The 15,354-nt window shown below is 43.3% G+C and overlaps 1 protein-coding gene across 1 annotated transcript in view; it reads right to left on the bottom strand.

The window, feature by feature from the left end:
• Ptgfrn (prostaglandin F2 receptor inhibitor) overlaps positions 1 to 15,354 on the bottom strand; it is a 73,022-nt gene that overhangs the window by 36,450 nt on the left and 21,218 nt on the right. Inside the window, exons 2-3 of the mRNA XM_027940316.2 lie at positions 5,500 to 5,868; positions 2,439 to 2,852 (exon numbers count right to left, since the gene is read on the bottom strand). Coding sequence (XP_027796117.1) covers positions 2,439 to 2,852; positions 5,500 to 5,868 — 783 coding nt within the window. The remainder of the gene's footprint in view (positions 1 to 2,438; positions 2,853 to 5,499; positions 5,869 to 15,354) is intronic.

Here is a 15,354-nt window from a genome sequence, read left to right as displayed (position 1 = left end):
CAAAGCCTGTGCTGTAGGAATTCTCCCTTGTAATACAACTGCATCCATAAACTAGACACCAAGATTTGCATCACCCAGTCTACCCGGTACTATAACTGTGGGGAATGGGGGCGGGTAACTACCTCATCCGGAACACAGCTTCATTGTCTAAGTGGCTCTGTGCCATTTATAACAACAATGTGATCAGAATATTTAAGCAGGCAGCTATGGATAGTACAAGACAAGAGAATAACCATAACTTAGACAAGATGGAAATGACTATAACTCAAGTGATTCTTAACCTGGGGTCTACAAAGAGAATTTATGGAATCTGTGAATGTGTATGGGAAAAAAAAAATCCATTTTACCAATGTTCCCTAAAATAGAGTACCTTTTCACAATGTGAAAATGAGTAGGGTAGTACTACCTGCCCCTGGGACTTCGCTCCAACAGAAATCACAGTTATTTTCATATTACATTATAGGTTTATAGTTGTTGCAGATATTGTAAAACATCACTTACATTCATTGCTACCTAGAAATTATGATAGTTTGCTAGGTCTACCATTATATCTTATTATTAACGTGTTAATAAAGAAGCATAATATTATTTTAAATTTGTCTTCAAGTATTTTGATAACTATTTCAACATAAGTGCTTTACTCTGTCATCTGGTGTATTATGTTTTAAGAATTAAGACATCTTAATTCTGACAAAGGAACTTCAAAGGACTCTCAAGGAAGCCCATGGCATAAAAAAGATTATGAACCCTTAGTCTCAGGTGAGAGCTAGACATTATTACCTGCCTAGTAGGCTCAGTGTTCCAGTCTTATTACAAGATACTATGGGTTTTGTGGTATTTGAAAAGGAAAAAAAAAAAACAACAAAAAACTTTACAATTGAAATTCCTGCATAAAATGGTTAACTTGCTGCAAAGCTGAAACTCTTTTAACCCTCCTGTCTCATTAAAATAGCTGTTTGATGCAGGCTGAATAGCTGGAGATTTTGTAGGGTAGCTTCTCGACAGATCACTTCTGCTAAGGAAGCTGACCCGAGGGCTGGAGATGCAGCTCACTGGTAGAACACTTGACTAGCACGTGCAGGGTCCTGGGTTCCAGCCTCAGCACTGAGAGGGAAAAAAAAAAGTGACTTGAATCCATCTGGAGAGTGATTTCTGTAACGGTGATGGGTAGCTCTTCTCCTTGATGGCCACAGTCACTCGAGAAGCTCAGTCTTGTTTTTCACACCTACTTCTACTGAATCCAGTTCTGAGGTGGTGGCATAAATGCAGAGGAATGTCCCCAGGACAATATGTCTAACAGAGACAAACACGGTGCACATTGTTTCCTTCTTTCCTTCCCATCCAAGCAACAGAGCAGCCACACACTCACATTTCTGCTCAGGAAATGAGCCTAGCCAAGGTCTTCCCAGTTTAAAAAACAGGAGGCACCAGCAGCAGTAGCAGCAGCAAAGCACTCTGAGATCTGTCAGTCACACTCCGAGAACACAAAGTCCACCCACTCAGGCCCAGCAATGACACTACCCTGCAATGGTCTTTCTGCAGTCCATCTCTGCTGAAACTGCAAGCTCCATGGGGCCTGGGAATAAGTGTCCTGCCCCTGGGCCCCTGGGCCCCTGGGCCCCCAGGCCCCCAGGCCCCCAGGGCCCAGCACAGAACTGAGCCACACAGGTTTTCTGTCAATGCTTATTAAACAATAAGTCAACACTGGCTTTTAAAAAAAAATATATATTGTTTTCTTCTAATTTTTGTGTATTTTCTAACATGCTTTTTCTATTTTCTTAATTATTCTGTATTTGGAATAGGGGGTTAAAAAGGGGGGCGGGGTAGATTCACAAATGATAGGAAAAAGGACTTCTTGAACAGACCCAGGGCTAGATACTCCTGGGATATGGATGGTAGAGGAAGCAAGGGGCCCAGCCCTCCAGAATACCTCACCTGATGGGTTGGCACAGCTGAGGGGACCCCAAAGGCATGCCTAGAGAATGAAAGTTAGGTAAGAGGTTCGGGGGTGATCCTGACCCATCCCAATATCTGTGGTGACAGGCAGATTGACTCAGAAAACACAAATTAGATAAAGCCAAGGGAGCAGGTGTGGGCAGATCCACCCCAAATCCCCCTTGCACACCAGGCAGGGCTTCCCTCTGAGAGGAATTGATGTTCTCATCTTTGAGTGAAGTACCTTGAATAATGTGCTGCAGCTTCCCATGGGTATAAGATCAGATAAGTGCAGCTGCCACACAAAAAACGATGGCATAGAGCTCAAAACCAATGCACCTCTGCCCAAACCATCAGCACCACCCTGTTCCCTTCACCCCCAAAGGAAGGCCTCACAGAGAGGCCCATAGTTCTTCTCAAAACTCATGGGCTCCCTGGCTCAGTTCTGTATCCCACCACGGGTCACAACACACAGTCTATGCACACCATTTCTGGAAGCTCACCTGTTGGCTGGATCACCAAGGTGGCAACTTCCACCGCCTTTTCCTGAATTTCTTGCCAGTTACCCTGATCTGCGATCCACTCGCTGACCACACACCTGTAGGAGCCCTGGTCGGCAGACAGCGCCCTGGACACCAAGAGGCGGTAGGAGTCGCTGCCCACGGTGTCAAAGCGCACGTCCCCGCTGTGGTAGCGCTGCTCATAGCCTGGGCCCGGGTGGAACCTGCCCTCGTGGGTGAGGGCGAGGATGTTCCGGCGCGAGGGCCCGCGGTGCAGCTCCCACAGCAGCGCCAGGTGCGTGTGCAGGGGCGAGGCAGTGGAGGCCACGCAGCGCAGCTCGAAAGGCTCCCCCTCACGCAGGCTCAGGCTGGGCGGTGGCCGCGCACTGGGGCCCACGTGCAGGGCGTCTGCCAGCACTGCAGAGAGAGAACACATCTGGGTCAGCGGACGTGGGCCCCCTTGTGGCAAAGGCCAGCCACCTTCCAGGACTCTGGCCTTGAACCATGCCTGCAGCCATTACCAAAGTCAAATCCTTTCTTCCTTTCCCGTTCTAATGCCCAGATGGGCAACTTTCCCATTTTGACTCATCTATCTCAAGTGACTTAAAAAAGGAAAAGAAAAAAAATAAATAAATAAAAAGGAAGAAGAGACTACTAAACCCCTGGCTAGAACTGGGGTGGGGAAGGAAAACTGCCTTTGGTAGCTGAGTTTTCAGGGATGTGCTTCTGTCACCCTGAGGCAAGTTACTTTATTCTTTTGTGACAGTTTCTTTAAAATGGACCTTCCTCATGCGGTTGACCCGAGAGTTCCACAAGTTAAAGAGGGCACGTTCCCAGGACAGTGGTTGACATCAGGATAAAACAACTGGTTATCACTGTCAAAATACTTCTCTGGTGAGGACTCTGGGCTAGAACAGGGAGTCCGCAGCCAGCAGATGAGGCATTCTCAGAGTTAAAGCCGCCAAGATCTGCTGGGGGACAGGATGGCATGAGCCATCTGAGGCTCACCACCTGGGAACTGCCTGAGATGAGCAGGGGAAACAGCGTATCCACAGGACAGACCAGGCCAAAGAAAGCTGAGGGTCCAGCTATTGCTCTCCCAGGGCTCACTGGAAGAAACAGCACTTCTACAGGGTCTAGAAAGGGGGGGGGCAGGGGTCAAGGAATTATTAGTGAGTGCGATTTAGGAAGAGAAGGGATAGGCAACCAACATTGGTACTCTAGTAACCACAGAGGGGACGTCTAACAAGGGGCATGGAAAATCTATCAGTTTAGTCCAGGAGCTCATCTCTTTGGTTTTTCTCTCAGTTCCACTCTCAGAAACTAATTCAGTGTCCCTGAGAAGGGAGTACTCTAGATAACAGAAAAAACCTGCTATGACTTTAGAAGGGCATATTCTAAAGATCCAGCCCTTCTACAAAATAGATGCCGTGACTTTCTAGCATTATATATCAATCTGTGAGTCTGGCTAACACGATTTGGTTCTCAATGTCGGTTTCTCTCTGGGTATAGATGAATAGTTTCATGACCCATGAAGTTGAAGGCCAGAGAAACCCTGGAATACAAGCAGCACCTGCCAGAAGCTCCATCTAGACAGCCAGTCAGTCTCTCTCACGGTCATCCATCTGCTTTCTCAGGCCAAGAAAAGCCTTCCTTTGCTTCTCCTGTCTGCTAAAGACTAGAGAAGAAAGAAAGGAAAAAAAAAAAGATACTAGGGATGGTGACTGGGGTGGTAGTCTCCTGCTGCCCTCCTGGTCCTCAAGATGAGAATCACAAGGGAAGTCAAAGCTGCATGTGACCTAGAGGAGAAGAGATATGTCACACTGCATTGTAACTCCAATGCAAGAATGACACGGGACTTCTACAAAACACACTCAGGATTTACTCCTCTACTTTATTCCTGTGGGAATAAAGTAGGGATTTATTCCTGTAGGAATGAAGTAGAAGAAATGGAAGAGGTAGATTAGATGTGTTAATGCTTTAAACCTACTTAACAGACATGGGTAGCTGTTTCATTCCTTCATGAGTTTCTAGTGTGGGGATAGTGCCCGAGATGGAAGGTTCTACCAATCATAGCGGATACAAACGCCTGGAACAACCCTCTCTTTTTATATCCTCGTGTACATTTTTCACTGTCCTGATAATTACATACATTTCTATCCTTTTGGGAACGAGGCAGGGTACAAATGAAATGCATAATTAATAATAATAACAATAATAATGTTTCTATTTTGTTAGCCTCCAATTAAAATGGCTTGTTCTTGCTCATTTACTAATTAGCTGTGTGATTTTAGGCAAGTAATTAACCTTTGCTCTTCCATTTCCTCCTGTTCAATTAGAGAAATATCCTGCCCTATCTTTTTCAGTGGAGTTAGAGAACTGAATGTGTGAGTAAATCTAAAAGGTCTTGAAAGATGGAAAAAATAAAATAAAACCCAAGACAGATAATACAAGATATGATTCTTTACACAGCCAGGTCAATGAACAGCAGTGACCAGATCATTTTGGGGGTATATACAAACATACAACTTCTGTTACAAATAGGTATTTAAACCATACAGGTCACAAAGAAAGATGAACTTTGAAATAAGGGCTATTTCTGTACGACTTATCATTGTCATCGTGACCAACACCTTCTTGTCACTAACCCCTGAATGCAACTTGCTATTGGCACTGCTCTAAGGCCTAGCACATGTTAACTTACCTGTCTCACACCCTTTGAGGTACATACTGTCACAGCGAGGAGGAAGTGAAGGCATGTCACATGCCCACCGCCACACAGCTAACAAGTGACAGAGTCAGAACTGGACTGAGCACAGGCGACCTAGCTCCAGAGCTGGCTCTCCCACCACACCATGCTGCCTCCAACTCCCTGGCCCCTGAGATGCTTCAGAACCATGTAGAAGAGAAGAGAAAGGGCACTTAGAGGTCACCTGGTCCCTCCTCTGCTTTTAACCAGGTAAGACACTAGCAGTCCCCTGGACATGGGTATTGTCTCTGGACACAGCCAAATGGCAGAGGAAGGTCTGGCCCCCAGTACAGTGACCCCACATGAGGACAGTACCTTTAACCTGCACTGTGTCCTCATAGTTGCCCTGGACAGTGGCATCTGTGCTGGGGGTGGAACATTTGTAGTGGCCTTGGTCGGAGGGCTGGACATTCTTTATGTGGAGCTCCACGGCGTCGTTGGCGGTTCGCCTTAACTGGATCTCGCCCCTCTGCAGCCGCTCCCGGTACAGCTGGGCGGGGAAGCCCACCTCCCAGGTGCTTGCGAGCTCCACGAAGCTGCTCCCCGACGATGAGAAGCTCCAGTCAAAGTTCTGCTCGCTAGGGCCGTCGTAGTCACTGACGTTGCAGGGGATGACCAGCTCAGTGCCCACCACCCGGACCAGGGTCCCTGCTGGGACTCTCACCACACGCCCGCGACAAAGAGCTGCAAAACAGGAGAGGACGGGAAGGTCGTTAATTGTGGAAGGTCCCTCAGGCCTCAGGCAGAGAGATGGCATCCTAACCGTGGGGGAAAAGGGGGGTTCTGGAGAAGGATGCTAAGCCATCCCTAGAACTATGAGCCAAGGATACCCTGAACTGAGTGCCTCTCCCATAACCAGTTTCCCAGGACTCACAGGGAGGAAGATTAAATGTTAAAGCAAGCCTAACCATAAACCTGAATAGCTGCGTCCCTCCCGTTACTATTTAACGTACTGTTATCACTCATGATGTAAAAATATTTTAGGTCCTCTGTGAAAGAAAAGGACACAGCTAATCAAGTATTTACATTTCTGCCCACCCTATGTCAACCCTCATCCCTGGAGACCATTCCCTGGGGCTCCTGAGACCTGATTTACAATGATGGATGCCAATTTTAAAATCCTAGAGCAACCTGCTGATAAAATGATTTAACTCCTGTTATCTGACATTGCCTATAAATTAATTTTAAAATATGACGATTCTACCAAGTATTAATTTTCTATTTTCTGGCTCATTTCCTTTTCTCTATTCTTTACCCTGATCTAAATTCAGAATGAGGATGGGGAAGCACAAAGGGAGGGAGGGAGTCGGGCTGGCTGCTGGCGTTGGCAGGTATGCAGGAACTTGCCGCAGGGGACAAGCTCGGTGCACAAAGCCCTGGGTTCACTGGCATTCCCTTCCCGGGAGCATGTGATCCACAGACCTGTGGCAGGACCCTTTGGGACTGGCACCCGTGAATCTGCTCAGGAGGCTTCCCTGCAATACTCCTAAGCATGATTTTAACTTAGTGTGTTTACTCCCTGCGTTTCAATTCAGACCAAATGGCTACACATGGCTCCTTCTTAATGTTCTACGAACAGGTGTAACAGGCGATGGGTTGAACTGTGTCTCCCACCCCAAATTCACAGTGAAGTCTCAGCATCCCATACTTTAGAATGTGGCCTTATTTGGGAATAGGGTCACTGCAGATGTAATTATTTAAGTTGTGATGAGGTTGTCCTGAGGTAGGGTGGGACCCTAACCTAGTATGACAGGTATCCTTGTAAAGGGAGAAATCTGAAGCTGGGCATGGTGGTGCATGCCTGTAATCCCAGCAACTTGGGAGGCTGAGGCAGCAGGATCATAAGTTCAAGGCCAGCCTCAGCACCTTAGCAAGATCCTGTCTCAAAAAAAAAAAAAAAAAAAAGAGATGGGGTTGTGGCTCAGTGGTTAAGCACTCCTGGATTAAAAAAAGAGAGAGAGAGAGAGAGAGAGAAATCTGGACACAGACACAGGGAGAATATCCCATGATAATGCAGAGATAGGATAATATGTCTACAAGCCAAGGACACCAAAAAAAATACCAGCAAGCCAGGAGAAGTTAGGAGAGAGGTATGGAACAGATTTTCTCTCACAGCTCTTAGAAAGAACCAACTCTGCCAATACCTTGATCTTGGACTTCCAGCTGCCAGAATTGTGAGAGAAAGAATTTCTGTTGTTGAAACCACCTGATGTGTGGTTCTTTGCTGCAGAAGCTCGCCTAAACTAATACACCATTACTGCCTGTTTTTCACCAGTTTAATTCATATTATTCAACCTATAAGTTGCCACCCAGTAAAAAGCACACACCCTCTGCCACCAGAGGTGTGTGCTTTTTATAATGGAATTTTAAATGAACAAAAACTATTAAGAGTGCATTGCATTTAGCAAGGGATAAATACTGTTTTATCATACAGTATTTTGTTAAGTAAACAAAGGTATACGTGTACCAGATTATGATGAAAAAAATAATATCTGAATTTGGGTCAAGGTTAAAGAAAATGGAACACTTTTTTTTTTTTTTTTTTAAAGCTAGCTCTTGTTTTTCCACTCACTATCAGCTCATTTAAGAAGGGAAAAAGAAAGTATCCACCTAAGAGAACTAGTGAAGGAGGACAGTGTGTGTTCTGAGGCTTGGCTGCCTCCCCATCCCCCTTAGACTAGCTGGGAAGGTCCAGACTGAACCCCTGTTTGAAGAAAAGCTGCTGGACCCTAGATCATACAACTCACCTTAAAAAAATAACATGACTGGGGCTGGCAACTCAGAGGAACTATGGGTCATATATCTTCCCAAGGAGAATAATTGCACCAACCTCAAATACTACTGAGTAGCGCTGGGACAGGCTACCCTCTTCCTAAGGCAACTCAGTGCCTACCAGACGATGCCCTCAACCTTATGCCTCTTACTTCTGGCAAAGGTGCAGCAGACGTGTGGCAGCTGTTTAGTGTTACTTACCTGCCCCTCAGATGGGGCTGGCCGTGCACCTCTGCCCCAGAGATGGGCGTTGGAGGTAAGACAAGGTAACTCAGAATTCTCCTGAAGCTTCTCAGAAAGTCATTTGTTCCCAGTAGAATCAAGGTACCATATAAAGATGGTTTACCCTGAAGCTGCACACGGGCAGCCCTCCTGACCACATGAGGAAGCCATCAACATAAAAAGAGACCCAGGCCAACAGCTGAACCGCAGAGGTGGAGAGAACACACCCAGTGATCTGAAGGCAGCCTTGGGGCCACTGCACCCAGCCACAACTTCTAGACCATTTCCCAGGTGCTCAGACATGTGTGCACGTGAGCACGTGCATGTGCATGCACACACACACACACACACACACGCACACCTCTTTCTTCCTCTGGATGTTTCAGTTTCTAGCAATCCCACTCACCTCCACTTAATGTTTCTTAAGTTAATTTCTGTTAGTGGGAACTCAAAGAATAACGTTGAAATAATACATATTTCTACGTGGCAGTGACCAAGTCTCTGAAGACACCATGATCATGGCTCACAAAGGAAAGAGGTGATCACTTTCTCATATTTAGTTTTAGAGATGACCAGACAATTGTGAATCTCTCAAAGAGACCTCTCAGAGGGAAGCTCCATGGCAGAGATCTTTGTGCCCTGGAGACTGCCGTCAGCACCCTGTGCACTGCGGTGAGGATTAAGTGAGCAAAAGCAAATGCATTTGGCAGCACTTGAACAGCACCCTGCATGTGGTAGGGGTCCATGGGGATCTGCAAGGAGGGCCTCCTCTACAGTAAACTTGACCATAACCATTCACCTTACTTCCTTGGCAAAGTTTACAAAGGAAATTCCAATGCGTAAATCTTTTCTATTCCTATTTTTTTTTTTTTATGAAGAAGTTGGCTCACAGGGCCTTCAGGCATGAGCCTACATCACTTGTGAGGTTTCTATCTCTATTCCTAATTCTTACAGCCTTGGAAACTAATCCAGCTCCTTGCTCAACTCTCCAATCCTTCTTCCACATGGTTGCCACACACAGCCCACATCACTCTGTGATCAGAAGTTTTCAGTGGCTGAATGTCACCCTTAGGTCAAAAACCCTCCCCCAGCCACCACACTGCAACCCCCCAGGTCCAAGCCACTGTTCTTCTCACCTGCACTATTGCAAGAGCCCTGACTCATCTCCTGGCTTTCTACTCATTACAAAGGGGTCTTTTTAAAAACTCAAGTTGTGTTATATCTTACTCTGGTCAAAACACTCCAATTATTCCCAATCTTACCCAGATAAAAGCCAAAATGCTTACAGAGGCCATTAAGACCCGGCCCTCATAGTTTCTTAGACCATGCATCCTGTTCCTCTCCCTTTCCAACACCCCGTCATGCTTTCTCCTAAACAAGCCAGATCTTAGGGACTTTGTTCATTTCTTCAGCATGGAACATTCTCAGACACTCACCCCACTGGCTTCTTTACCAGCATCAGATCTTTATTCCAATATCACCTTCTTAATGAGGTCTTTCTTGACCCCCTAAAATAGCAGCCTCTCCTCCATTCTTGCTCTTGCCAAAATTTCTCATCAGTTCTCACTAATATACCTCTCTGTGCACTTAGATAATTTTACTATCAAGTGCTGCCGTCTCTTCCTGTCAGAAGGCAATTCCACATGAGCAGCGCTCTCTGTTTTGTTCACTCATTGCTGAATGCTAGTGTTTAGAACAGAACCTGATACACGGTAGCTGTTCAATAAATCTTTGCTAAATAAAGGAATGAACAGAAGACATACAAGATCCTTCACAAACTGGCCCACGGTACCACTCTGGCTTCTTCTATGACTCTTCATTCCCCTAATACTTATTATCCTTCAACAAAAAAACAAACCACTTTCACTTTCTGAAAATGCCACCTTCCCTGTTGCTCCTAGGCCTCTGCCCCAATGCCCCTTCCACCTGGAAGGGCTTTCCAGCAATGATCTGGTGAGAGGCAGCTCCAGCACCACCTCCTGGGTGACCCCTCCCCTAACACAGACACACTCAGAATCACTGAGGTGCTCCCTCCTCCTCGTTCCAACTCATCCTGCAGAAGTACCTGTGACAACAGCAATGTTACAGTGCCGCTGGGGAAAATAAAGCAGATATGAACAGATGCTTGAAAGATCAAATTCTAATCTGAAAAGACATAAACCTGAGCCATGTCGTCCATGCAGAACTGGGAGGTCCCCTCATCCGTGAAAATCAAGATTTTAAAATTTTGGTAACAGAATTTCAATTTGCCACCAGCAATCTGGTATTTAGTACAGATTTCCATTAATATTGTTAAATAACAGCTAATGACACATAAAAATAAATACAAATTTGTAAAAAGTAAAGCATATGGCTCTTCTCAAATCAAAAAGAATATTGACAGACCCACACATTGCAAAATTTCATCAAAACCTTTTGTAACAGCTGATAACTTGAGCAAAAAAAGAAAAGAAAAATTTCCTCTGGTTTCCCAAATTCTACCAGTGTGTTTCAAATTAAGAGTCCCAAGCCTATCTGTATTTGAACTCTATTAGTGTAGCTTCCCATTAAAATTTCTTAAACAATTAACAATTTAAAATTATGGCTTCATTTGTTTGCAGGGGTCAATATAAGAAAACCAACTCATAAGAAAACCAACTCTTCTCCAGCTTTAAAAATACTACTGAGGATACCATTGGGCTGTATCACAAAGATTCACCTGATAAAAATCCATTAAAATTTAGTAGCAGGAAAAGTATACCTGCTAGGGCACCATTTTACATTCTTTCCCCCAGAAAATATGAATTACACAGGTATCTCCTACCATGCAGGACAGTTACTACAGCCCCAGAGAACCTTCACCATATTTCACCACATAGCTGTTGAGATTTTATGCCAATTTCTTTTTTCACACACAAAAAAGTAGGGTGCAACCATGATGTGAAGTTTTTAATGTGCTGGTATTACTTAAGCATCATTTATTACTAAATTGTCTTTGGTGCAAGATTAGGATGCACAGAATACTTGTGACTAAACAGTCATGCAGTGGTGGCAGTTATGTGATAGAATACAGTAACACCTGAGACTCAATAAGGGCACTTCAATAAAACTGGTATGAAGACTTCTATGCTCAATCAGTACTACTCCCCCAATTACTAAGGGGACCAGCATCACATTGTAATGCGCTGATTAGACTAGACCCTCTGAATGGTTTGGACCTGGAATGTCCCCCCCAAACCTCATGTGCTAAAAGCATGGTCCCCAATTCAGCAGAGGTGCAGCTTTCCAGCAATGACTGGATCATGAAGGCTCTGACCTCATCAGTAAATTAATTTATCAAATACACGGATCCATTAAATGAGCTAACCCACTGATAACTGAATGAACTACTAGGAGGTTGGACCTAGTTGGAAGAAGTAGGTCACTGGGGTCATGCTCCAGAAGGGCTTTATCTGCTCCCTGGACCCTCCCTCCCTCTTCTCTCTGTCCTTTCTATCTGCCTTCTTGTGCCACACCTTTCAGCCACAGCCATAATGTTTCTGCCTTAGAGCCAGTTCAACTATGGACTGAACCTCTGAAACCATAAAACAAAATAAACTTTTCCTCCTCTAGGTTGTTCTTGTCAGGTATTTTGGTCATAGTGACAAAAAGCTAGCTAACATACCCTCTTAGGTAAGCCTCAGAACCCCCTACCCTACCCATTGTCTCTTAATCTTCCTTTAAAAGCAATAAAACAAAAACAAAAAATATCAAACAATTCTCACTGCTAACTCCATCTCTTTACTCTATCCCAACCTGCAAGTTTCCCTTTCCCCAATTAAAAAAAAAAAAAATCATGTATCTTTTTGTATTTTGGCGTCAAGGAAAATCAATATTAAACATGATGTTCAACTATGAAAACCATATGTAGTTTACATTTCTAGTAATCATCTCCTTCTTTACACCTTCCTCTGGTTTTCTGGCTGCCGTTGAACTCTGAACCTTTTACCTTATTTTAAGATTCTCACTGTATGTAGGGCTGTTTCATTAGAAGATCGCAAATATCGTGGGGAAGGGAATGAGTGGGTACAAATTCCAAAGGACCAGTAACTGAGATGTCCCTGGCCAGATTTCCCCTTCATGCTATGATAAAGTACCTTGTATTGAGACAACTCCCCCTTTGATAAAAACCACAAAAGACAGATAAAAGATAGGAAAAGATTACTTGGATGCACTGGTGAGTAATCAAGTGGTAAAGATCACTAAAACACAGTGAGATGACCCCAACAATGTCCACTGCTTATTCTCTTGAGAAACTTGCCAATTTCTTAGTGGTGTAGGTCAGATCAAGTAGAATTTAGTAACTCAGAGTCTCCAGCAACTTATGGGGGCCAAAATAACACAGCTTCTGAACTTCAGGGGACACTAAGAAACTCAGAGATTGAGGAGCCAAGTTCCTGGGGGAGGGGGGCAGCAGAGAAAGAAGCCCAACTCGTACCACATCACTTTTCCCCTCATGGCAATTGATAACATGAAAGATACACAAGGGGCTGAGAAGCTAAGCAGAAAATAAATACAAAGAGGCTAAACAGTTCAACAGAATCCCACAGATCAGGGAAACAATATTGGGATTCTGAGACCTCAAACGAAGGTGGACTATAACAAACACCAAGACTGGAAGGGTTATGGTCATGGGGCAAAGCTGAAAACACAACTGGCTCACGTGAAGACTGGAATCCAATCTAAAAGAATCTCCATTCCTCATTAGATTAACGTGAGTTTCTATGTGAGTTTTTCCTACATTGTTATCCTGCCAGGAAATAGTCTACCTTTTTTGGAAGAAGATAACAAACATCTCAGAGAGCCTCTACATTTTTGGCAGTGTTCAAGGTGATAGAACCAGATGACTAAAAACAGAAAAGAGACAACAAAAACAGATCTGCAGAGATCCAGTTATTGCTGCTATCAGACACAGATATTAAAATAACTATGATGAACTTACTAAAGAAATAAAAAACAAGATTTCACATCCTAAATTGGAACCTATTAAGACAGTCATATTGAAATTCTAGAACAACAACTACTACAATATCTGAAGTTAGGAGCTCTGTGAATGGGTCTGATAGAAGATTAGATGCAACATAAAAGTCAATATAAGTAATCCAAACTGAAGTCCAAGGTGCAAAAAAAAAAAAGTTTAAAAAATACAGACAAGTCTATGAAATACATGAAACACAGCAAAAAGGTCGAACAGATGTGTAATAGAGTCTCAGGAGAAGCGAAAGAATGAAGTAGAATCAGAATTAATTTTTAAAGAGATAATAGCTAGGCTTTTTCTCAAGCCAACAAAAGACATCATGCTATAGAAGCAAAATGTGTTAAAAAACCACAAGCAGGAAAAATGCAAAGAAAACTTCACCTAAGTACATCCACAGTAAAAACTATTGAAAGGGAGAAAAATATAACCGATAGCTAATTTTCAACAGCAACAATGCTCATAAAGCCATGAAATGACATCCTTAAAGTGATAAAAGAAAATAACTGACAGAAAAAAAATTGTTTTAAAGGAAGGCAAAATATATGTGCTTTCTCAACCAATTCTCAACAAGGGGAAATGATTAACACCAAGAAGAAATACTACATGAAGTTTTTCAGAAAATGATCCCTGATGATATTTTTGGAATATGAAAAAAATTATAAGTCCAAAGAGCACCAGAAAGGATAACTATGTGGGCAAATGCACTGAAAACTGACCACGTAATATAACAGTAGTCTTTGGAATTTAAAACATATATATATATATATATATATATATATATATATATATATATATATATAAAAAAAATTAAAATGTCTGATATCAACAATATAAAAAGTGAAGGGAGGGGTGGGATTAACTGGAGCTTAAATGTCAAAGATCTTTCCTTATGCTAAAAGAGGTAAAAAAGACCAGAAGCAGACACTCATCAGTCACAAGTATATATCATGGTAGCCATGGAAATGGAATAAAGGGCAAAAACCAAACTAATTAAGGGAGGAAATGGAATAATAAATACTTGATTCATCAAAGAACCCATACTTTTAGCTAAAATCACATATGCATTTCTCAGGTATTGATTTTGTATTCAGTTTATTATCAAATCGTCAAGTTTCTCCCAACAAGAACACAAGATAAAGTAAGAAGAGGAATATTGTTCTGTGTGTCTCTTATATACCATGCTCTGAGTCAGACACTGTTCATAGGTTATTTATTTATTTATTTTTCGGTACCTCGGATGGAACTCAAAGGTGCTTAGCCACCCACCACATTCCCCAGTCCATTTCTGGTTTTGGTTTTATTTTTTTTATTTATTTAGAAACAGGGTCTTTCTAAGTTGCTTAGAGCCTCACTAAGTTTCTGAGGCTGGTTTTGAACTTTGGCTCCTCTTGCCTCAGCCTCCCAAGTCACTAGGATTCTAAAAGCATGTGCCACCACATCTGGCTCACAAATTATCTTAAAGAACACAATGATAAGGTAGAGATTATCTCTCTATCATAGACAGGAGGAAACTGAGACTCAAAAGAAGCTGGAAAAACCTGCTGGGGTTCCTAAAAGCTATGACAGGAAGACTCAAAGCCAGGCTTATCTGGCCCGCATGCCGCACTGCCAAGCAGCCATGGGCTGGGCTGCCTGTGCTTGCTGCTTCTGTTGAATTTGTCTTTGCAGAGTAGAGAGAAGAAACATTTCATTTCCTCCAATGGCAATGTGAACCAGGTGGGCAGCAGTGGAAGAAAGAAATGAGTCACTGAGAGAAGAAATAACATATATTCTCAATATGAAATAGATGAGAGAAATAGAGAAATGGAATTAATGTCCAGTTTCTTCAAAAGTTTTTCTCTGCTGTTCTACCTTCATTACTTGAAGTGAGACCAACTCTAACATCAGATACTATATGTTCGTACTCACAAAATTCAAAATCCTGGAGGAGGGGCTTTTAGAGGCTCTCCGCTCAGGCTGCTTAGCAGTAGATAATGAACAACCCCGAGCTCATTGCTTTCAGATTATCACTCCCCTACCTTCGGAATACTCAAGAAAGTAATTCAATGCCTTCGACTCCCTTCTGTCATGTGGAATAGATGAGGACAGGCAGGAAAAGTCGGGCAAGTTTTTTCAAGGTAAACAACTACTCCATGTTTGTTTCAGTAAGTGCTATTGGCAACCATGAGGAATCATTAAGA

Source organism: Marmota flaviventris, chromosome 10 (assembly GCF_047511675.1).
Source record: "Marmota flaviventris isolate mMarFla1 chromosome 10, mMarFla1.hap1, whole genome shotgun sequence".
NCBI classification, from domain to species: Eukaryota; Metazoa; Chordata; class Mammalia; order Rodentia; family Sciuridae; genus Marmota; species Marmota flaviventris.
This window is presented reverse-complemented; position numbering and strand designations above follow the sequence as displayed.